We start from the raw sequence: 22,744 nt of genomic DNA, 5'->3' as shown, positions 1-22,744 counted from the left end.
TGATTACACAAACATAGAAGCAGATTGGAAGCATGGACTAAATTAACAAAAACTTACAACTAGAGAAAGGACGCATAGCAAGGATCGAGTCAACAGACCCATGCCTACCTCTTCGATCATCAAGCATCTTCCATGTTGCGGACAATAATTTTAACATTAAAAACAAACTGCTCAGTACAATGGAAAAAGATGACTCGAACACGCAGAAAAGGTCGGAATCGAAAATGGGCTAGACTTACATAATGAGGGTACTGGAAAGGCGATGAATTGTTCTCTGCAAATTGAAAAGTTCAAACGCTTTAAGATAGCAACATCCACAATTATCTATTACAAAATATTGTTAAAACACCAAATCATTGGCTTACTTAAAAGACCATTCTGTAGGAAATAGAAGCAGAGCCTAGATTGATAATAGGGAGGCAGAGTGAATGTGAAAGTGAAACGGTTTTGGGGATTAGGCACATCTTGGTTATGAGGTAGAAGAAATGGAACATGAATTAACTAGAAAATGGTAATTGGGTAATTTACTATGAGAAGGAGAACTACGTAACTAGGGGGTGTTTGGGATTCCTTTTCAATAAGGACTTATTAACTTAAATAAGTCATTAGAAGTTAGAAATTCTAACTTTTCAAAAATAACTTCTCAACACACAAAATCTTCTTAAATAAGTTAATCCAAACACTACAAAAACAACTTATTAACTTTTATAAGTCAATAAGTCATAAGTTGCTCCAAAATAAGCTAACCCAAACACCCCCTAAATTAAAGGGTTGAGTAAATATGTAAAAGGAGAGGGGCGGGAGAAGACAGAAAGAGGTGGTTGTTGGAAATGGAGAGGGTACAGTAGCTTTTTATGTATAAAAAGTTACTGTAGTTTTTTTTTAATATTTAAAGTCAGAGGTTAGATATAGTGGACAAATTGGAGTGGGTTTTTAGAAGGTCCACCTCTTCTCCTGCAGATGCCTGCAGATGTGGCCTGCAGCAGAAGAGGTTTTCAAGAAGAAAAAACAAACAGCACCAAAGTGATTGATTCAGCGAAGAGTTTAGTGGTTTGCAGAAATGGAGAGAACTCCAGCAGCTTGTGCCATGAATTGGAGCATTCAGCTTGACAAAGCCCTACGCTCCAACAACTCTGGTGAATTATTATTATTTTCTTAAATTCCTCTGCTTTCCTTTATAATGTTTCATTTATTCGAATTGGTTAAGGAATTTATTCCAAATTCAACACCTTACTTATGCGCCTACTTTCTGTTACTTAATTTGCTGTGATTTAAATTTTGATTATTATAAGAACCCAAACCCAACATTTTCGGTTCCCGTCTAAAGGTTCCAGGACGCTTCTGGTTCAAGTAGAACCGTTTGCCACTGAACCCACCCTTTGAATGCTGCAAAATAAGACTATGCCACATCACCCGCATTAGTGGAATAACTAAAAATTTGAATTAAAGAAAATGATGTGATTGGTCAAAAGGGGTGGACCCCATGTCTAAAGGGCATTATTGGGTTGGTGTTTAAATTAAAGAAAATGATGTGATTGGTCAAAAGAGGGCATTGGCGCCCCAGGGGGCGGTGTTTAACGCCCATGCTGATGTGGCATGGGGACGTTAACCCACAACAATAATGCTTTTTGAGTTTGAACATTAGATTATATTACATATACATCAAATCGGCAACAGGTTGGTCACTCGGGTTTATGACTTATACTCCGAATCTGCATATGAATTTGGGCTGCAAGTTAGTTGTACATACGAATAAATCAAATCATGAGCTTGAGATTCCTAGCGGTGAGGTGATTTTGCCAGTGTTTGTTCACGGTCCCATTCTTATGCAGCATCAAGATTCGCTAATGTTCATGTGCATCCACCGTTGGCACTTAGTACTAGGAAACTAATTCTGTAGATAAATGAATGACGATTGCGTCCTCACCAATTGGATATGATTCTGTAGGTTTTTTTGTTTGTTAATTAATAGAAATAGATTATTGTTGGTGATAAACTCAGGAGCTAAATCTAATACACTAACAATCACGCTTTTTTCTTACATTTGCAAAGCGATTAAAAGACGTTTCAATTAGCTAAAATATCTTCTTTTACTATTGATCAAGCACGCCTCTTTCTAAATTTGAAACGAGTAAGGGGTGACACAACGTTAAGTGCATAGCTTCTGCAACCGACCCATATGATTTGTTGAGTTTGTTCAGAGTTGTATTACTGAAGCAGGTTATATTTGTAGGTCCTATTTGTTAAGGCTACTTATAATTTTTCTCTCGCATAAGTCTAAAATAATCATTATCAAATCATTTGGTTTCAGGGAAACGTACAGAAGCTATTCAAGAAACCGGGGCCAGGCTGGAGTGGTGGAGCACGGAACCCGAGCTTTCTATGGCTGAATACGACATGTTTGGCTTAATCCCTGGTGAGGATAAGCTATTCGCAAACGCCATCCTTCTGCGCCTCGCTGACACGTTTGTGTCAGGTGACAAACACACCAAACTTTGTGTTGTAAAGATGTTCTTGTCTGAGTTTAAGCACAGGAAAACTAAAAGTTCCAATAGGAACAACAAAGGTTTTTTCTCGAAGCACAATATACCAAACCACTTGGAACTATTGAGGAGAATAAAGTTGTGTTTCAACTCTGGTGACGAGGAAGTTAGAGCAATGTCATTAGTACTTTTTGGCTGCTGGTCTGATTTTTCTAAAGATAATGCGGAGATTCGATATCTTGTGTTTTCTTGTATTGTATCATGCCATGTTCTAGAGGTAATAAACTAATAGTTAAGACCGTTGTTTATTCTATAACGTAAACTAAAGATTTGATACATGATTAAAATTTTATATAAATCTTTACTTAGGTCAAGGCCTCATTATTTGCGGCTGGATGCTTTTGTGAGTTTTCCGATGACTTTGCGTGTGTATTCCTCGAGATGTTAGTAAAAGTGGTTTCGTCTTCTGACATGCCATTTGCCGGTAGGCTAGCGGGAGTTCGCGCGTTTGCAAAACTAGGAAGATCTTCGGCACTATCTAGTAGGGCTTACGAGGTTGTATATATTTTCTTTATTTATTAATTTTTTTTTTGAAAAAAACTAGCATGATATACGGTTATACATCATTGTTGTCAATAGCGATAATAGCGTTCACTATAACGCACTTCATAGCGGAGTAACCCAATCTCGCAATCTGATTGTTAGCGACTCCATAGCGTGAAAATAGCGGAATTTCAGTTTTTTTTTTGTTTTAAATCTTTTAATATATAGCGGGATTTTAGGCTTTTTCCTGTATTAATCTAAATATTTATATAAATTGCGTATTTAGATGGAAAACACAACGTATTTTGATAAAATATAGATATAAAATATTTCTAAAATTGTCTTCTAGTGTATCGCTAAACATAAAATAGCACCTGCTATTTTCATCGCTATCGCACTATACATTTAACATTTTGTCTGATATGATCGTTAGCAATATGACATTTATAATACGTTCCAAAACTCATTATTAATCACTGCAGGAGGGAACAAATCTGATTTTAGATTCAGTGGACGATGATATTATGACAACTATGCTGATTTCACTCTCTCTAATTGCGTCCAGATCAGCACTCTTGATTTCTAGGCAGGTATTATTACTCTGTTCCTCATATTATTTTACACGTCTTTTAAAATAATATTAGTTTACTCGATAAAGTTAACGTCTATTTCGCTTCCTGGTTCAGGTAGATCTGCTTCTAACGTTTTTAAGCGAAGATAAGTCATTGTCATTAAGAGCAACATCATTAAGATGCTTAAACATTGTTTTATCAAGAAGTTGGTTTCGTTTTTCTCTTCCTACAAAGCTGATGACTGCAATGTTCAACACGTTAAATGCAGAACTTCAACCAGTGATGCAGCACGATGCTATTCATATTTTGTATGAGGTTGGTATTGTACTTTTGAATTGATCGATTCGGGTTATGTTTATTAGCTTAGAAGGAAACGGGTCAAACGTCGGATAAAGTGTATTTTTAATGCATAAAACTTTCTTAAAGTGTTAATTTAATTGCATTAGTTTTGGTCAAAAAGTGTTGTTAGTCAACTCGACTCGTTTTGAAATGTACAAAAATTTTACCCGTTATCCCGCCTGCTCATTCTTCATCTCTACAAGCCATTGCCATCATTAATATATGATAAAAAGTTAGGAAAATTGGATTTTAATAAACCTAACTTTAACATATTGGCCGACAACAGTCCCAACTTTTAACCTATTTTCCCTCAGTGATCCCATAGTAACTAAAAGTTAACCCCGTTAGTTTTTACTGATGTGAACTGCCACATAAGCAGTCCATGCCATCAAAACTTTGCCACATAAGCAGCCCACGTCATCAAAACATTGACTTATTTGCCACGTAAGCAGCCCATGTCATCAAAACATTGACTTATTTGCCACATAAGCAGCCCACGTGAGCAATACTTTGACTTTTTTGCCACGTAAGCAATCCACGTCAGCAAAAACTAACTAGATTAACTTTTAGTTAGTATGGGATCTCTGAGGGAAAATAGGTTAAAAGTTGGGACTGTCACAAAACATTTCCTTAGCTTGGACTGCGGTCAAATGATATGTCAAAGTTGGGATTATGGAAATCCAATTTTCCAAAATTTAATTGCTATAGTATTCATTTTAATTTTTATATTTATTTGACGAAATTGCAGATCCTGATGTCGAAGTTGTTAAGCATCAACGGTTCGGAAATAAACGAATGTTTTACCAAGATATTAACCATTGTCGAGACTGTAGTGCAATCTTTGTCACTATCAAACCGACTCTTTGCCATTCATTTTCTAGCAAATATATCTGTAAAGTTCACTAGAAAAATAGACACGACATACGATCGAAATGATAAAACTCTCGCAACCCAAGCGATTTCATTTCTCGTGGATCGCATCACTTTACTGACAAACTCGGTTTTAAACCGTAATCAACCCAACTTAGAAACGGAGCAAGAAACTCAGAGCTTATTTAGAACCATCAAACTTTTGCTTTACAAATGCCCAAATCTTGGTGAGTTTGCGTTAAATAAGCTCCATCTTTTTGTCAAATGCCTGCTGCATAAGGATAATGGAACTTTCGGGTCAAAGCTTGTGGTCTGTGTATCAAAAGTTGTCAACTTGTGTCTAAAAAACACGATGAAATATGGAAATTTTAGTAGTGAAATCCAGAATGTTGCGAGGCTTATGATTAACGATGTTTGTGGATGCGGTTATTTCGATCACTATGTGCACGTTATCTATCATCTCCTGTTACTAAAAGAAATAGACGAATGCAATAAGGATCATGCGTACGTTATCGAAAATGAAATTCTTGCACTTGAGAAAGCGAAGAAGCTTATGGAAGTGAAAGACTATTGGTCTGCTTACAAAGCTGGAAAATACGCGTGTGTCCACGGGGCGTGGTTTATGGCTGCATTTATTTTTGGCGAATTATTGACTGTAGTTCATTCGGATTCCTGCCATCAATGGTTAACATCTTTGACTTTATTTGCGTATTCAGAAATGAAAATCCTGTATTGCAGTTTACCAAAAGAACGGTCAACTTTGTTAAGTTGGTTAGTCGGTAACCGATCTTCGTCTTTACCGATAATAGGAGTTTTAGGTGAAATAAGCAAAACGACAGATCATGAGATTGAAAATCTTGATGTGGTTCGTAAAATTCTTCAGGTTTCAAAGGAAATGCTGTCAGCGAATGACGTCACGCCAAGTGGCCGACACTACTTCCAGATTCAGTTTTTGGCTCTAAGGGCAAATGTTATAGAAATTGCGGTTCACGTCTTTAATGAAATTAGCAAAGGGCAAAACAGTCATTTGCAACATGGTGCATCATCGGTTCAACCACTTACACAACTATCCACACGGTTAATGAAATTAGCACACGGGTATGATTTAGTTGCCACGTCATTTATGAACATGGACCCCACAAGTACAACCATCATTTCTTCTCATGCGCTAAGTTGTTCACTTTTGGCCTTTATTACCGGATTCTCGCTTTTCTTTCAGTTCGAAAATGTTGATTTACAGAGTGATTTACACGCTATGCTTATAAACGATCTAGTGGGTCGGCTTTGGTGTATAGACCGGGAGACTAGCAAAGAGCTTTTGTTGCTTTTAAAGACTTGTATTGGTCAACCTAAGAGCTGCTTTGGTCAACTGTCCAAAACTCGGAGGCTGGAAAATACATATGAAGTAACAAGTATTATAAAGATTTGTCGTTTTGCTGTCGAGAGAGTTGTTGACATTCAAAATGCGGCAAAAAGAATGCATGAAAATGACGATGAGATTCAATCGCAAATAGTTAATGATGGATTGGAGCTTCAGCTAGATGTTTTAAAGAAGTGGTTAAATGTCTCTTTCATGACACCAACATACTATTTCAGTTTAAGGTATGTCCAATGATTACATCATGATATTACTTGATATGTGTGATTCTAATGGAGCGTGTTTAGGTTTTTAGAGACCATAATCGCGACCCGGTTTGACCCTAAAACCTACTGATCCGCAGCAAACGAACCAAACGTTTAGCGAACAGTTCGTGAACAGTTCGGCGGGAAGCTCGTTTGTTTATTAGACAAACGAACACAAACAAGAATTTTCGTTCATTTAATTAAATGAACGGACATGAACAGAGGTCACGGTCGTTCATTTATGTTCGTGAACGTTCAGCAACGTGTTTGTTTATGTTCGACAGTTCATTAGTGCTTTTAGTTTTTATATTTTATTTAAATACTTCAATATTCCGACAAATAAAATATTTAATAAGTGTCAGTGTATTGTATATTCTGTTCATGAACATTCGCTTTCGTTCGTTGCCTAAATTTAACAAACGAACACGAACAGTTTCATATCCTTAACAAACGAACACAGACATAAAATTTCTTGTTCGGTAAGTTTAAATGAACAGTTCGTGAACACATATATTACTTAACAAACGAACACGAACAAGGTCTTGTTACCAAAGAACCTCCCGGTTGATACTGGATATGTCGGTTTTTTTTTTTTTTTTGAAATCTAAATCCTGTACTAATTAAGTTTACATACAATTTACAGGCCTTGTGTATCTTGCCAGCTGTTTGCCATGAATCGAGACTCTCAAAACGGTGCAAAGATCTCTGTTCTGCCAGGACATCAACTTCATCTAGATCTATGTCTTCAATTAAACGACGTTTTACCAGAGTCCCGAGCTCGGATTACCAAACTTTATTGCATCCTTAAGTGTAAAATATCCTATCGGCAACCTAGTCAAAGTCAAGACGTTAAAAGTCAAACAAGGATGAAAATTCATGATTGGGCAGATGATGCCGTTTTAGAATTAAACGACAAGCTAATCAAGTATGTCAACAAGTGTGAGAAAGATGACGATGGGCGGATTACAGAATCAGTAGTTTGTTTTAGACTTAATGAAAAAGGCCAAGGGTTCTCGACGTGCATGCTTAATGTTTCTATGTTTCCTTTGGGTTCGTATGAGATTAAGTGGCGTGCTGGTTGTTTGGATATTGATGGTTGTTATTGGAGTCTGAATTCTTCGAGTTCTGGTCCAGTTTTTACTGTACAAAAACCTTGTTAAATGAGGTGATTTGGAATTTAACTGTTTTACTGCAGAGATGATTAATGCTTGCTCGTATTGTGAAAGAAGCACGGGTTTTTCAAGCATAAGTTCACTAAACACGTCTAGTAATTGACGTAGATTTAAGACCCTTATGCTCTTTGAAGATCGGTTCTTTTATCGGTTCACCGATGGTGGCAAGGGCATTTTTATACTCCGGATTGCATTGTTTTTTTTATACTCTTTAATCATGTAATGTAACATCCTGAATTTTGGTATATTATTTTGGGACTACTGTATATGTTAGAATACAGGTAAGTTTTTTGTTCATGATGTATTGACAAGGTTTCGGTTTTTTCACTGTGGAAACCTGGACTAAAATGTTGATAAATGTCAAAGCTAAGGTTAAAAAACAAACTCTTTACTTTGATGTTTAGGAGAATTGGCCTGTAATAATCCAAACTAGAGGTCATTAGCCATTGACAGTCTCACCTTTGAATATTACCCCCACAAGTCCCACATTTCATTTATTTTTCCTACACCGGTCCCCGTTAAAAAAAACTTAACGGAGTTAAGCTTTTTTCCAAATTACAAACTGTTTTTTTAGGGCTTTTGATCAGAACGACGATACAAGTCCATTGATGTAAAACTTACCTCGAAATGGTGCTCCAAATGACTTGATTTTTGTTAATTGTAAATTTAAACACCCGAATTGAAGCGTCGTTTTCATCGTTTGGAGCATCGTTTCGAATCAATAGACTCGTATCGTCGTTCCGATCAAAAGCCATAAAAAACTGTTTGTAATTTGAAAAAAAAAAAACATAACTCCATTAAGTTTTTTTAACGGGGGACCGGTGTAGGAAAAATAGATGAAAGGTGAGACTGGTTGGGGGGGGGGGGGATATTTAAAGGTGGGATTGTCAATGGCCAATGAACTCTAGTTGAGATTATTATAAGCCAATTCCCCTCGTGTTTAAAGTCTTGAGTTTGGGCAATTGAAGGCTATCTATTACATTTAATTAATATAATATGTATATGAACAATAATAATAAATTGAAATGTTATATAACAAAATTTGCATTGCTAAAAACTAATAAATGTTAGAATAACTATGAACACAAATTTATAAATGTGGGAAATCTAGTTGTTACCTATTTAGTCATAGTCCCAGCTATGAGTGATGAGAAGAGTAAGCACCTATAGCACACACATTTCCTTAATCCTTATACACAATCGCTAACATATATGTAGGAATTGTCAGAAACATTGACTCGTCAGACGAAACTCGATATATATTTCGCAATACTGCCATATATCAATTAAACACTTAGAATGTTATACTTAATATAAACATATTTCTCTCTGCGTAAGGTCTCTGATTTGTTGTTAGCTCTTTAACAGTTTTATATAACTTAGTTATTAAAAATGTTATACTCAATATAGGAATTTGTTTTTAATTTCTGGCTTTACATTGAAAACTAAAAAGAAAATATTAAATGAAAATTGACTTTCAAGCACAAAGAGTGTCACAAGTCATATAAATTATCTTAAAAGTTAAAATTATATACAAACAGTCAAGCAATCACCGAATATATAGCACAACTTTGGTTGCCACGAATTATCTTATTAACTTATATTATTTTAAATTGAAATTACATATTTGTATATTTCGTAATAAGTTGTTTTCCTTGCTTCAACTTGAGAAATATCTTATAGCAAAAGACATGGAAATAGCATATAAAGTCAGCTTTTATTTTTACCACCGACCAAATCAAACATTTTATAAATTTCACTTCATATGCTATTTTCATGTCTTTTCATTAGAATGTGCATGGGTCGGTTTGATTCGGTTTTTAGTATTATCCATAACCATAATCGCTAGTTTCGGTTATGAAATATCCTTAACCATAACCATAACCGAACATCAGTTACAGTTAATCAGTTATAAAGTCGGTTATGGTTCTTTTCGGTCAAATTCATTTAATTAACCAAGCAAGGTTTGAAATAAATAGGGGTGTGCATTAGGGGCGTGTACGGTTTGGAGTTAGCTTAGGTCTTTTTTATTAGATAACCAAGACTACGTTTGTTGGTTAAACTATCGATGTGGGAGTCCTTTTAATAAGGTTTAATTCTCAACAAAAAAAAGACTATCGTAACACCTCAATTCTTCATAAAAATAAGGCATCTACATCTAAATGATTTTGCCACTAACATATTTTTATATTAGTAGAAAATCACTATATGTTTAATGTAAGATATAAATCCATTATATAGACTTAGAATTACAGGTTCGGTTCGGTTTTGGTTATACCAGTTAACCAAAGCTTCATAACCATAACCATAACCGGTTGGTCAGTTATAAAAAGTTCCATAACCATAAACATTGGTTATGTCAGTTATTGGTTAATAACAACTTGGTTATGGTTCGGTCATCGGTTATGGCTGTTAATTTGCTCACCCTTAGTCTTTTGTTATACATATTTCTCAACTTCGGGGTGTTTGGGATTGCTAATGATTTTTCAAAAAGTTAATAAGTTAGAATGGAGTGACTTTTCAAAAAACCCCTTATAACTTTTCCCCTCATAGTACTAAACACCATTTCAAAAAGTTAATAAGTCAAAACCCCAAATAACCTTTCCCCTCACAATACTAAACACCATTTAATTTTTCAAAAAAACAATAAATTACAATTTCGTAAAATAAGTAATCCCAAACACCCATTTCCCCTCATAATACATCATCATCATCACCATACTCAGTAAATCCCATCAATAGCAAAGCTAAGGTAAGGTCTGAGAAGGGTAAAATTAGACAGCCTTACCCGTACCCTGTAGAAATAGAGGGGCTGCTTCCAGTGATACCCCGGCTCGATAGTAGTTTTACATCAAGCCTTGGACATAAGACACATAACACTTAGCAATTGGGACAAAAGCCGATTAGTGCATGTAACCCTTGTCTTTCGGCTATCAACGCCACCACATGATGCATGATTAACCGTCTCTTGCTTTTTAACGTTATTTTCACAAAATTAGTAAAATAACGTTAAAATTAATGCACTTTTATTTTTGCCTCCGATGACCCACACATACATACATTATATGTACATACCGCAAACGGAGCGTCCCTTCACAATACTAAACACCATTTAATTTTTCAAAAAATCAGTAAATTACATTACAATTAAAACCTTATAAATAACCAACAAGTTTATGCATATAGTAGTTGTAAAATTGGCTTTGGGAGTTTTTCAAAAAAAAAAAATGGATTTTTATTTCTAACCCTAAAGTTTCAAGCTTTGGCAAGTTAAGTTTAAAGTTTAATCTTTGTTTCCCTTTTAACCCTAAAGTTTTAATCTTTGACAATTTGAGTTTAAAGTTTTAATCTTTGGTAATTTAACCCCTTTGATTAATTTGATTTTTCACTTCTAATTCAAAAGTTTCCATCTTATACAATTTAACCCCTTTCATTAACTTGATTTTTCATTTCTAATTCAAAAGTTTCCATCTTTTGCGATTTAACCACTTTGATTTTTTTTACTTATGTGTTGTAATCTTGGCTTTGATTTTTTTTACAAATCCATCCTCACAACTTTTTTTACTTTCAACTTTGGTCCTTTATAATTTTCATTTTCTACAAATTTTTCGCTTTATGCTTCGGTTTTTACGTTTCGTTCTAAATTTTGCGAGTTAACACGACGCAACGTGCGTGTGTGGGTGAACGTTTTTACATCGTCTATTTTTTCCCGTTTGACAGGTTCAACATAACGTGTGCGTCCTAAATCGACTTAGTTATAACTAAAGAATCCCCGCCGCATTGCGGCGGGTCGTAATTCTAGTTCCATAAAATAAGCAAATCCCAATTCCCAAACACCCCATAAGGCGGCCTACAAAACATAAGAACCCCATCCACCGGTCCATACAACTAGAAACGAGCCCAATCATAGTGATCCCGTCTTTTCATATTGCGGCTTTTGCCCTAATTTTAGATTCTCACAACCACTTTCATCGCATCTCACTCGTTCCGGTAATCTTTCCATCTCCATCGCCTGATTCTCTATTGATTATGTCTCCTGCATGTCATTGTTTCACCATAATCTTTGCATATGTGATCCAATTGCTAATCTAGTAGATGATTTCAGTCCAGTTTTACTTCATCCAACTTCGTTATTCATTCCGATTTCAGTTACTAGCATGTGAATTTTGATTCATAAACGATGTTAGGATCAGTTCTGTGTGTATTCAGTTTTTAGGTTACGTTTATGAAGTTGCGAATGAACTTTTATTCAGTTATTCATCAATGATTTAGCATGCAATACGTAGGGTTTTGAGGTCTAAGTCTAACCAGTAATCTAGGGTTTAACATAGGGATTAAAAATACTATTAACGATTGGCACTTGATTTAGTTAATCTCCAGATGACTATTTTTCGTTATTTCACTGATGCAATTTCTCATGAGGATCTGAAGGCGTCCTACAGGCTACAAGTCAAGAAAGTTAAATTAATAAACACAAGTATTTGCGTAAGTGGCCCTAGCCAGGGCCGGCCCTGAGAATTCATGTACCTTGTTCGAGCTCGAAAAAACGTGCCCTTAGGCCTTAACGAAATTGGGTATTGGGCTCACTAAAGGTCTAAACCTAATGCCAATGGGTTAATAACTAATCTAAACCATAAAAATAGTTTTGTAAGTGAGCCTATGTTGGTGTTTGTATGGGTATACCCTATTAATTTATTTATTTTTACATATACATATCGGAGATTTTTAAAAAAAATAAACGTGCCCCTTCTAAATATCGGGCCTTGGCCGGTGGTCCTCCCCTCCCACCTTCAGGGCCGGCCATGGCCCTAGCATACATTATTGGTGGCCTTTTAGTGTGAAGCACACATTTATCAAGGTTTTAGCTGATGTAATCTTTAAGAGATGATTAAAACCATTTGTTGGTTGGTGTTTAGAGTTGACATAACATGGCACTAAGGCCTAAGGGATATGGCTAAGAGTCAAGTTTCCAACCACTAGATTATTTTGATTGGATTAAAAGGTTTAGATGCTTAATATTTACTTTATGCCTCTTTTCAGTTCCATTTCCTTTATGTATTTATGTTAAGCGTCAATATCATCTGTTTGAATTTCATATTTGGTAAATTAGTTTCAATACTTTTACATGACTCTTAACTACCATGTCCCCCACCACACCTTGAGAATAACTCAAATACTTTACAAAGTCTTGATCACTATTACATTAAATTTTTGTCTTAAAAACTCCATATTCTGCATTTGATGTTATCAACACTACCAACAAGAAATGGTACCCAGATTGAAAGATTGAAGTCGTTAGCAGGCATCAACATCTTTTATGTACCTTTATTTTGGCAACACCTTTCGTTCGTTTCAAAATTTTATGTAAACTCTTATAAATAATATAATTTACTTTGAGTAATCCGTGTAACACACGGGTACTTAAACTAGTATTTAATAATTACGTGGATTTTTAGATATTATATATTTTTTCTAAATTGTAACCTAGGGGATGAAGTGAAAGCACTTTTTTGTTTGACAATCTCATTTATTGCTTCTGGTTTTGCACTTTTTTATGTTCTGCAGTTTGAACACTTCATTTTGGTAGTTTTATCCCTGTTTGTATTATTTATTAGTTCACTATTATGGTTATATACTATGCAGTTAACTCGGCCGATATATCGGTGCTATATCGGTGATATAGCGGTTATCGGTCCTTCAGTCAAATATCGGTTTCATATCTCGGTCCTTATATCGGTCAGCGATAATATCGGTGGTTATCGCCGATATATCGCCGATATTATGTCTAATTTATCTCGGTCGAATCGCCGAGATTATCGGTTGGGCCAGTTTTGACAGAGAAGAAATGGTGGCTAATCGAAGTTGTTGAATCGAAGCTTACCTGCTGATCGAACCTTACCTTCCGAATTGTAGAATGAAAGATCTGTAGGCTGTTTTTTAGGTTTAGAAGATGGAGGAGCGAACAGGGGAGATAGAGGACGGCTGCTGAGATAGAGGACGGCTGCTTTAGTTGTTTAGGGTTTTTTTAGTTTAAAGGGATTAGTAATAGTAGGGTTATAAAAGTTAAATCATTCAGTTTACCTCCTTTTCTTTTAACTTGAATTACAATTTCATCCTCCAGTTATAGATTTATCAAAATAACCTTAGACTTTTACAAGTTAGTGCATAAAGATGTTGTATACATATATTATATAGGTTCTAGATATTAATATACATATATTATATAGGTTCTATATATATATATATGCATGATATTATAAATTACCGATATCTCACCGATATCTCACCGCGATAAACGATATCTCAAATATCGGTCCTTGACCGATAACCGATATTTTTCCGCATTAACTGCTTAGGTTATATATCATATTTAGTGTAGGTTGTCGTTGCATCGCAGTCGCGTAATTCTTAATTGCTTTTTTTCCTTTCATGTGAATGTTTTAGGATAATTTTTGCATCTGTGATTCGATTGCTAACTTAGTAGATTTGTATGTAGTTTTAGTTTAACGAACTTCGTTATTGCTTCTGCTTCTACTTTCCAGTATGTGAATATTGACAAACGATGTTAGGTTTAATTCTGTATGTTATCAGTCTGTAAGTTACGTTTGTGTGTTTTTTGTTTGATAAACGGGGATGAACTTATTCACCAATATGATTAGCATGCAATCCATGTTTTTAAGAGGTTTGAATTCGTACTCTAATAATTATGTTATTATTTAGGATAGTTATTGTGGTTTTTTAAATCCAAATTCTAACCTAGGAGATGAATTGAATGCACTTATTTGTTTGACAAACTCATTTATTGCTTCTGGTTTGCACATTCTGTTTATTTCTGTAGCTTTATGTCTGTTTATATCTTTTTTATATCAGATTACCATTGTTGTAAATATTAATTAGATATTTTGTTTTTTTGGAGAAAAAATGAATATACTTATATGTAAACAAATCTGACGCTTCATGTTAATTTTTTTTGATGATTAAACATTAGAACAATATTGAACCATATATTCATACTGCTAAAGGAATCCTGCCTTTTTTTTTCTCTTTCAGCAGCGACGCTAAACACTCACTGTTCGTCAACATTATTGTGTAGTAAATCACATTCTCCAGTTTGCTAAAATGGGTAAGTTTTTTTCAACTGAATCCTTGTTGTAATGTTTTTTTGGACATTGTTATTATAGATCTTTAGCTTCTTTATTCAAACTCACCATCTTTTATCAGTTCATGAATATGATCTGAGTTCAGTTAACTTGAATTCTATTAATTTGAGTATCAAATTCTGAAATCGGTGTTGGTAAATTTAAGCGACTTACTGAAATTCTTCTCCAATTGTAGATAATCTCGAGGACGACATTCGTGCGTTGCAGCTCGACTCGTCTGGTAGGTTTATTTTTCTAAAGTAGACATCAGTGGTTTTGTGGATTCTGTACTTTATGCCCAGATGGCTGATTTCAAAAATTTATGTACTGATCTGTGACATGTATATCTATAGAAATTTGTACTAGTTTTGCTCTTATAGAAATTGTTTAAAATAGTCAGTACTACTGAAAATGCTGGACGTTTAAAGGGGATACTGAAACTTCTGTGATGATATTATATTCTTTTTTTAAATGCTAGCTGAAGATAGTAATACGGTGCCCAATGAGAATGGTGAGGAGCCTAAAGAACTAGTGGCTTCTGATAATGTGGAAGAAGGTAAGAAGAGTTCAATATTTTGTACAGTTTCCACAATTTATGATAAATTAAGTTAATGTTCATCTTTACGTTGTCATATGGTGGTCTGTTGGGTATTACGCTAAACAAAGTTAAAGACCTTAAATGATGAACCTAATGCCACTTGTAGTGCTATTCATCCTTTTTGTTTGTTGAGGTATTTTTCTGCTATGAGTGCAATGTTTGATTGTTTGTATATAATTTTTGTGCATGCAGATTTGAGGGACGAGTCATATATTGACCCCCAAACAGTGCATTCTGAGCCAAAAGATGTGGCTGAAGGTTTCTTACATGGAACTCTGTCTATACTAATTCAACTGCCCTGAAAAATATTGTGATTTCTCAAAAAAATCGTTATTTTTTTTTGGATTGCAGTGAAAGAGCAAACCCCTGCTGCTCCAGAACCTATCGTGGATGAGGTGGAAAAGGAAAAGAAGCGACATCTAAATGTTGTATTCATCGGTCATGTTGGTGGGTTGATATTCTTTTAGTACATTGTTGGTTATTATCTGAATGTACATGTATTCTTATCATCAGTTTTCTTTAAACGTTGTTGGTGACGTAATCGCTCTTTAACGTATTTGATCACACGCATTACCTAGTGAATTTATTTCTACCGTAAGTTATATGGTCCCCATCTCAATCATTTAGGACAATGCACATCCTGAGTTCATGCTTATCTCTACTGTTTTATAGGATGATGAGTAAAGCTACATGATCATAAAGACCCTTAGAATTCATCATCTGATACATTTTTTTTTTTTTTGTCATATGGGCTAAAGATGCTGGAAAGTCAACCATTGGAGGCCAGATACTATACCTCAGTGGCCAAGTTGATGAGCGAACAATTCAAAAGTATGAGAAAGAAGCTAAGGATAAGAGCAGAGAGAGCTGGTAAGCCGTTTATGTTTTTACTTCTATATCTTATCTTTTGTGTACTGGCATAAGTTGTATTGCTCACATATAACTGTTTCTGAACCCGAGTCACATCTTACTCAATTCCCTACCTTTTCTTTTTGTCAACTATAACTTCATGTATTAGCTATAGTTAACTGAATACAGTTAGTTATATAGTGAGTGCCTGAATCCATATCCAGTATTATCGTTTGTTAACTGTTTAGGTGGAGTCTTATTAAGAGTTTATTGTCGTCTGTTTCATATAAGATCTACATCTAGAAAGTTCTTAAATAGTTTATACGAAAGATTTCGAATCGTACACTTCACCAAATCATTCTATATTTATTTTTTAAATTTTTATTCAACTCTTTTACCTTATTGGCTGCTGTGGTTTCAAAATGCGATCCGATAACAGTTTGATACGACCCCAACATAAAATGTGGAAAATAAACGGAAGTATGACTAAACTAAAAATTAAACAGCGTTAACATACAAGATAACGGTTTATATATGCGATATAGGCCAACTATCCCAAATATGGGTTTACTGTTAGAGGTAGAACAATTTTGGTGATGATACTCAGTTGGTCCCTCGTGTTTGTAACTTGCGATAAATGCTGTTCATGGTTATGTTTTTATTGGGACTTATATGGTCTTGCATGAGGTGCTTTGCTTTAATTACCTCTTTATGTTCACCTTCACTTTCATTCCATACTAGGTATATGGCATACATTATGGATACTAATGCAGAGGAGAGGGTGAAGGTACTATTAACCTACTTTCATTCGAGACAAGAAGTTCATTGAAAATTGCCACCTGTTACTTTTTTAACACCTTTATCCTTTATCTGGTTCATGCTTGACCTCTGTATTACTTCAATGCCAAATTGCTCATTGTAGGGTATAACAGTTGAAGTTGGCAGAGCACATTTTGAGACAGAAACTACACGATTTACTATATTGGATGCACCGGTAACTGTCTTTACCATGCTACCACTTAACTTATGCAGTGTCACAAAATCGTTATCTGTGATACCATCTTGGTTTACTATCTTGTGTACATTGATTTGTCTAATGATCATAATTAATGGTTTTGATCATCTTTCAGGGTCATAAAAGTTATGTTCCCAATATGATTAGTGGCGCTTCTCAGGCTGATATAGGTGTACTGGTAATTGTTTGCTTCAGTGTGGTCTTGTTATCGAGTATTTTGATAGCTTCAATACATCTTTTTAAAAAAATATATATATATATATATATATATATATGTATATATATCTCATTCTCAGGTTATATCTGCTCGAAAAGGGGAATTTGAAACTGGATATGAAAGGGGTGGGCAAACTCGTGAACATGTTCAACTTGCAAAGACATTGGGAGTTTCAAAGCTGCTGGTTGTTGTCAATAAAATGGATGATCCTACTGTTAACTGGTCAAAAGAGAGGTGCTTTAGCCATTTTAAAAAAAAATCATTTTTTTTATTCTAATGCATAACAGAAAACTAATTCTTATATTCACTGTAACACTATTTTGTAGGTACGATGAAATTGAGTCAAAAATGGTTCCCTTTCTGAAGTCTTCAGGCTACAATGTGAAGAAAGGTAACAGTGTACATTCCTCTTTAAATAATACTGTATTTACTTATTTTTTGGTGATATTTTTTCTTATAAGTTTTTAATGGTTGCAGATATTCAGTTTCTTCCAATATCTGGCCTTCATGGTACAAACATGCAAACAAGAATGGACAAAAAGGTATGCCCATGGTGGAGCGGTCAATGTCTCTTTGAAGCGCTCGATGCTATCGAGGTTCCGCCACGCGATCCGAACGGTCCATTTAGGTATCACTTCCAGTTCTTGTTTCTCTTAAACTACATGTCATTGAGATGAATTAAAATATTATCTAATGTAAAACATAATCACCAGGATGCCTATTATCGACAAGTTTAAAGACATGGGGACTGTTGTTATGGGAAAAGTAGAATCCGGTAGCGTACGTGAGGGCAATAGCTTGCTCATTATGCCAAACAAGGTGCTTTTCTCAAGGACTATTTTTTTTCGAGTAAAATGCCATTTTCGTCCCTGAGGTTTGGCCAGTTTTGCGACCTTCGTCCAAAGGTTTGTTTTTCCGCATCTATATCCAAAAGGTTTGAAATCTTGCCATTTTCATTTGGCTCGTTAACTCCATCTATTTTCTCCGTTAAGTCAGAGGTATTTCCGTCCCTTTTGTTAACTTAAAGGGCAATTTGGTCTTCTTCAGAGGTATTCGGTCTTTTTACATAAAGTGAAAAAGACCGAATTGCCCTTTAAGTTAACAAAAAAGACGGAAATACCCCTGACCAAACGGAGAAACATGGATGAAGTTAAACAAGAAGCCTCTGATGAAAATGCCAAGATTTCAAACCTTTTGGATCCAGATGCGAAAAAACAAACCTTTGGACGAAAGTCACAAAACTGGCCAAACCTCAGAGACGAAAATGACATTTTACTCTTTTTTTGGACCACCAATGTTTAAGAGGGCATATTTGTAAATTATATATGCAGGTTCAAGTGAAAGTTCTTGCTTTATATTGTGATGATGACAAAGTTAGGAGTGCGGGACCTGGCGAGAATCTAAAAGTTCGATTATCCGGTATTGAAGACGAAGACATACTTTCGGGTTTTGTTCTTTCCAGTATCGGTATGTTCTCTTTAATATCAATGTTAACACAAATACCAACACTAGTAATCTCTCTTGCATTCATATACACGATAATATCATACATCGTGTATGCTTGATCGTTTATTTTTTTGTGATTCTAAAGGGTTTAATGTGGTGGCTCTGTTTTATGCAGAAAAACCAATACAAGCAGTTAACGAGTTCGTCGCTCAATTGCAAATTCTTGAGTTGCTGGACAATGTATGGAACTACAATATCTTTCATCTTTGATTCGTTATTATGCTTTTCTTATTTGTTTTTCCGAAATGTTATTTTTCGTATTTTAGGCTATTTTCACTGCTGGTTACAAAGCTGTATTGCACATTCATTCTGTTGTCGAGGAATGCGAGATTATCGAGCTGATGCATCAGATTGATCCTAAAACGAGGAAACCAATGAGAAGGAAGGTGCTCTTTGTGAAAAACGGTGCTGCTGTTGTATGCCGTATTCAGGTTAGTTTTTATAGTCATACTTAATAATATTCAAATGCTACATTCTTAATCATATATATTTTTTAAAATGGTTTTCTTATGGTTGGTATATGTGTATCTTTTTCAGGTGTCTAATATGATATGCATCGAGAAATTTTTAGATTTTCAACAGCTTGGGCGGTTTACACTCCGCACAGAAGGTAAAATTTGTTTGAAGTGTAGATTTAAAGCTTAAGAATGTTAAATCTGGTATCTATTTTCTTCTACCAACCGTAGAATATTAATAAAAAAGAAACCACTTGTGCAGGAAAAACAGTTGCAATTGGAAAAGTTACAGATCTTCGTGCATAAACATTTTTGGAGAAACGGTAAATGTTAAGATTAATATCATTTCACGACGCTAAATCAAAATGAAAATTGCAATTTATCTTATTTTACGCTTATTAGATGTAGGAAAGCCTGGTTATTGCAAGAGAAAGCTATTGCGGTGACGGTTCCTGATATGTTTTGAGTTTCCAGTGATTTCATGCTGTGAAGTTATACAGACAGATGAGTGAGCACAAAGTACAAAACTAGCAGTGGGATTCTTTTAAAGTTTTTTTTTTTTTTTTTTTGTAAAAACAGCCAAGATCAGTTGCTTTCCGATACTTGGCAGCTTTATTTATGACATTGTAATCACCGTTTGATCGTGCTATAGTTATGTGTCGTGTGACGGGTCTGATGCTCACTACCTAGGGGTGTCCAAACTGCTCGGCGCTCGAAGATCGTTCGACGATCGTTCGAAAAAGCTCGGAAATTTGCTCGTTCGATTCTTTGCTCGGTTAAAACCGAGCCGAGCAGCTCGGTTCGGTTTAAAAACGAACCGAGCACGAGCATAGGTACGCTCGCTCGTCGCTCGTTCGGTTTCGATCGAATTTATTATATATATTATATATATATATATATATATATTTATTAAATATATATATTATATTTATTAAATATAATAAACATGTAGCAAAATATCCACTTCCAGCCCCTAAATCCAAATCCTCCCGTATTCTGTCTTCATATCTTCCACTTCAAAAAAAATAGAAAACCCTAATCTCTTATTTCTCTCAACTCTCAAGTCCACAGCCGCCGCCTGCCATCCCTCTTCCGCCGGCCACATCCATTTTATGTTGATGTTACTGTAATAAATTTTATGTTTTGAAATCAGTTTTTGATTGAAGATGTCTAAAATGACTTTAACACGTGTTTTGGAAGTTATTTTGCATTTTAGATGTTATTAAACATTAAACATTTGATTGACATTTTGTGTTTATTTTTATGGGACTTTTTATGTTTGTATTTTGGCTAAATAAAACTGAGCAAAAGCGAACCGAACCGAGCGGCTCGGTTCTAAACCGAACCGAGCACGAGCATAAGATTTCCGCTCGATTACCTAAATCCGAACCGAACCGAGCGGCTCGGTTTCAAACCGAACCGAGCACGAGCAGACCTTCGTTCGGTTCGGTTCGGCTCATGAACACCCCTATCACTACCGAAATGTTGGGAAGTTGGATTTATCTGTAAAACCAAAGTTTGGCAACATTCTGGATCGGACCGCTAGCAACGGTCTCAGAAAACCACGGTTTGGCAGTTTAACTCTTTAATATTTTGGTTTTTTCCAATTTGGTTTTTCAAAATTTTTTTCCAATATTTTGGTCTCAAAAATTGGTTTTTTCCAATCTTCTTTGCTTAAAATTTGCAAACCGGTAAGGTTCAAGGTTGATAGATTTATACAAAATAATAGTTTAAACTAGTATTGAGCACCCCCTGTGTTGCGGCGGGGGCGTAAAACCATGCTAAATCACATCAATGCTAGTTGCTACACTATCTGAGCGACCATTAACATTGAAGTTGTGGCGTGTTAAGTTGAAGAAATTAGACCGAAAGGCAAGCTATAGAAAATATAATAACTAAGTCGATTTAGGACATGCACGTTATTTCAAACCTGTAAAACGAAAAAAAAAAAAAAAAAAGACGATGTAAAAACATTGAACCACATATGCATGTTGCGCGATGCTAACTTCCAAAATTTAGAAAGAAATGTAAAAACATTGAACCATAAACGCACGTTCCACTGTGTTAACTCGTAAATTAGAACTAAGCGTAAAACAAAAAAATGCGAAAAATGATAGGTATAGAGGACCAAAGTTGAAAGTAAAAACATTGTGAGGTTAAAAGGAATTATTAAATACTTTGGGGTTAAAAGGAAAAAAATCAAAATTCTTTTTTGAAAAAACTCACTAAGCATTAGGTACAACATATGTATGCATAAATAAGTTGCTAATTTATAGTATTTAAATTAAACTAGAAATAAGCACCCCAGCGTTGCGGCGGGGGGCGTAAAAGCATGTCAAACAGCCACAATCCCACACAACCGTCAGCGACCACCAACGCTGAAGTTGTGACGTGTTAAAGCGAAAAAATAGACCGAAATGTAGAACATTTAGAAAAAAATAACTAAGTCATCTAGGACTCATGCGTTACGACAAACCTGTCAAACGAGAAAAAATAGACGTAAAAACATTGAACAACACATGGACGTTGCGCCGTGTTAACTCAGAAAATTATGAACGAAACGTAAAAGCCTTGAATCACACACACACACACGTTGTGAGGTTAAAATTGTAAGAAACCGAAATATATAACATATAAAAAATAACAAAGTCAATCACTGACTCACGCGTTGCGACGAACCTATGAAATGAAATACAATAGACGTAAAATCTTGAATTACACATGAACGTTGCGCCATATTACCTTGCAAAATTATGAACGAAACGTAAAAATGTTGAACCACACACACGTTGCTTCGTGGCAACTCACAAAATTTAGTATGAAACGTAAAAGAAAATCTGCGAAAGTGTAGGGGGCCAAAGTTAAACATAAAAAGTTGAGGTTAAATTGTAAAAGAAGAAAAAATTTGGGTTTAATGTAAAAAAATTCAATTTTGTGAAGTTTAAATTGCAAGTAATTCAAAGATTTGGGTTAAAAGTAAAAATTAAATTTTTTTTTTTTGAAAACAACTCAAGGCATATGGTACAACAACTTATGCATAAAAAAACTTGCTAATTTATAGTATATAAATTTAAATTTAAATAAATAAATCTTAAACTGGGCTGAGCTGCTAAAACCACCAAACTGTTTGGATCTCAAATTTGCCAAATCAGCCTTGCTTTAGTTTAGATAGGCTGATTTTACTAGTTTTAAAACACCCTTCATATGAAGAATCTCCATGGTATCTTGAAGCACGACTAAAATAACCTCTAGCTCTGCCTCCCGTTTAACCTATTAAATAAGACTGGTTGGGTCTAAGATTATATGATTAGTATGGAATTGGTTAACATGCATTTGTATATATATATTTTTTTTTGTAAAAAG

At 35.0% G+C, this 22,744-nt stretch overlaps 2 protein-coding genes and 1 long non-coding RNA gene across 6 annotated transcripts; 2 read left to right on the top strand and 1 right to left on the bottom strand.

Moving 5' to 3' along the window:
• The first annotated feature begins 923 nt into the window (after window positions 1-923).
• LOC110894653 lies at window positions 924-7,626 on the top strand. Of its 2 annotated transcripts, none has more exons than XM_022141879.2 (7): window positions 924-1,136; window positions 2,312-2,760; window positions 2,853-3,038; window positions 3,509-3,616; window positions 3,713-3,913; window positions 4,686-6,409; window positions 7,074-7,626. In XM_022141879.2, exons 1-7 carry the CDS (start codon window positions 1,061-1,063, stop codon window positions 7,588-7,590), a joined length of 3,261 nt encoding a protein of 1,086 aa, XP_021997571.1. In that variant the 5' UTR covers window positions 924-1,060; the 3' UTR covers window positions 7,591-7,626. The 2 variants fall into 2 exon arrangements, with proteins under 2 accessions (XP_021997571.1, XP_035836801.1); XM_035980908.1 differs by lacking the exon at window positions 924-1,136 and having other exon boundaries at window positions 2,611-2,760; window positions 2,853-2,886; window positions 2,972-3,038.
• A 3,829-nt stretch (window positions 7,627-11,455) lies between these two features.
• Window positions 11,456-20,063, top strand: LOC110894651 (eukaryotic peptide chain release factor GTP-binding subunit ERF3A). Of its 3 annotated transcripts, none has more exons than XM_022141876.2 (20): window positions 11,456-11,592; window positions 14,653-14,725; window positions 14,938-14,982; window positions 15,220-15,297; window positions 15,532-15,597; window positions 15,691-15,786; window positions 16,098-16,209; window positions 16,930-16,975; window positions 17,111-17,182; window positions 17,319-17,381; window positions 17,500-17,654; window positions 17,747-17,811; window positions 17,898-18,048; window positions 18,134-18,239; window positions 18,752-18,887; window positions 19,042-19,106; window positions 19,193-19,357; window positions 19,464-19,536; window positions 19,644-19,704; window positions 19,784-20,063. In XM_022141876.2, exons 2-19 carry the CDS (start codon window positions 14,722-14,724, stop codon window positions 19,685-19,687), a joined length of 1,542 nt encoding a protein of 513 aa, XP_021997568.1. In that variant the 5' UTR covers window positions 11,456-11,592; window positions 14,653-14,721; the 3' UTR covers window positions 19,688-19,704; window positions 19,784-20,063. The 3 variants fall into 3 exon arrangements, with proteins under 3 accessions (XP_021997568.1, XP_021997570.1, XP_021997569.1); XM_022141878.2 differs by having other exon boundaries at window positions 19,790-20,054; XM_022141877.2 differs by having other exon boundaries at window positions 11,494-11,592; window positions 14,656-14,725.
• Window positions 19,932-20,982, bottom strand: LOC110894652. The gene is made up of 2 exons (XR_002566579.2): window positions 20,860-20,982; window positions 19,932-20,067 (listed from the first exon to the last, which is right to left on the bottom strand). It is a non-coding gene; the product is annotated as an uncharacterized LOC110894652 (long non-coding RNA).
• Between the last annotated feature and the right edge of the window lie 1,762 nt (window positions 20,983-22,744).

The sequence above is a fragment of the Helianthus annuus genome, chromosome 12 (genome assembly GCF_002127325.2).
Source record: "Helianthus annuus cultivar XRQ/B chromosome 12, HanXRQr2.0-SUNRISE, whole genome shotgun sequence".
Taxonomy (NCBI): domain Eukaryota; kingdom Viridiplantae; phylum Streptophyta; class Magnoliopsida; order Asterales; family Asteraceae; genus Helianthus; species Helianthus annuus.
Note: the sequence above shows the minus strand (reverse complement) of the source record. Positions and strands in the feature narration are given on the sequence as shown.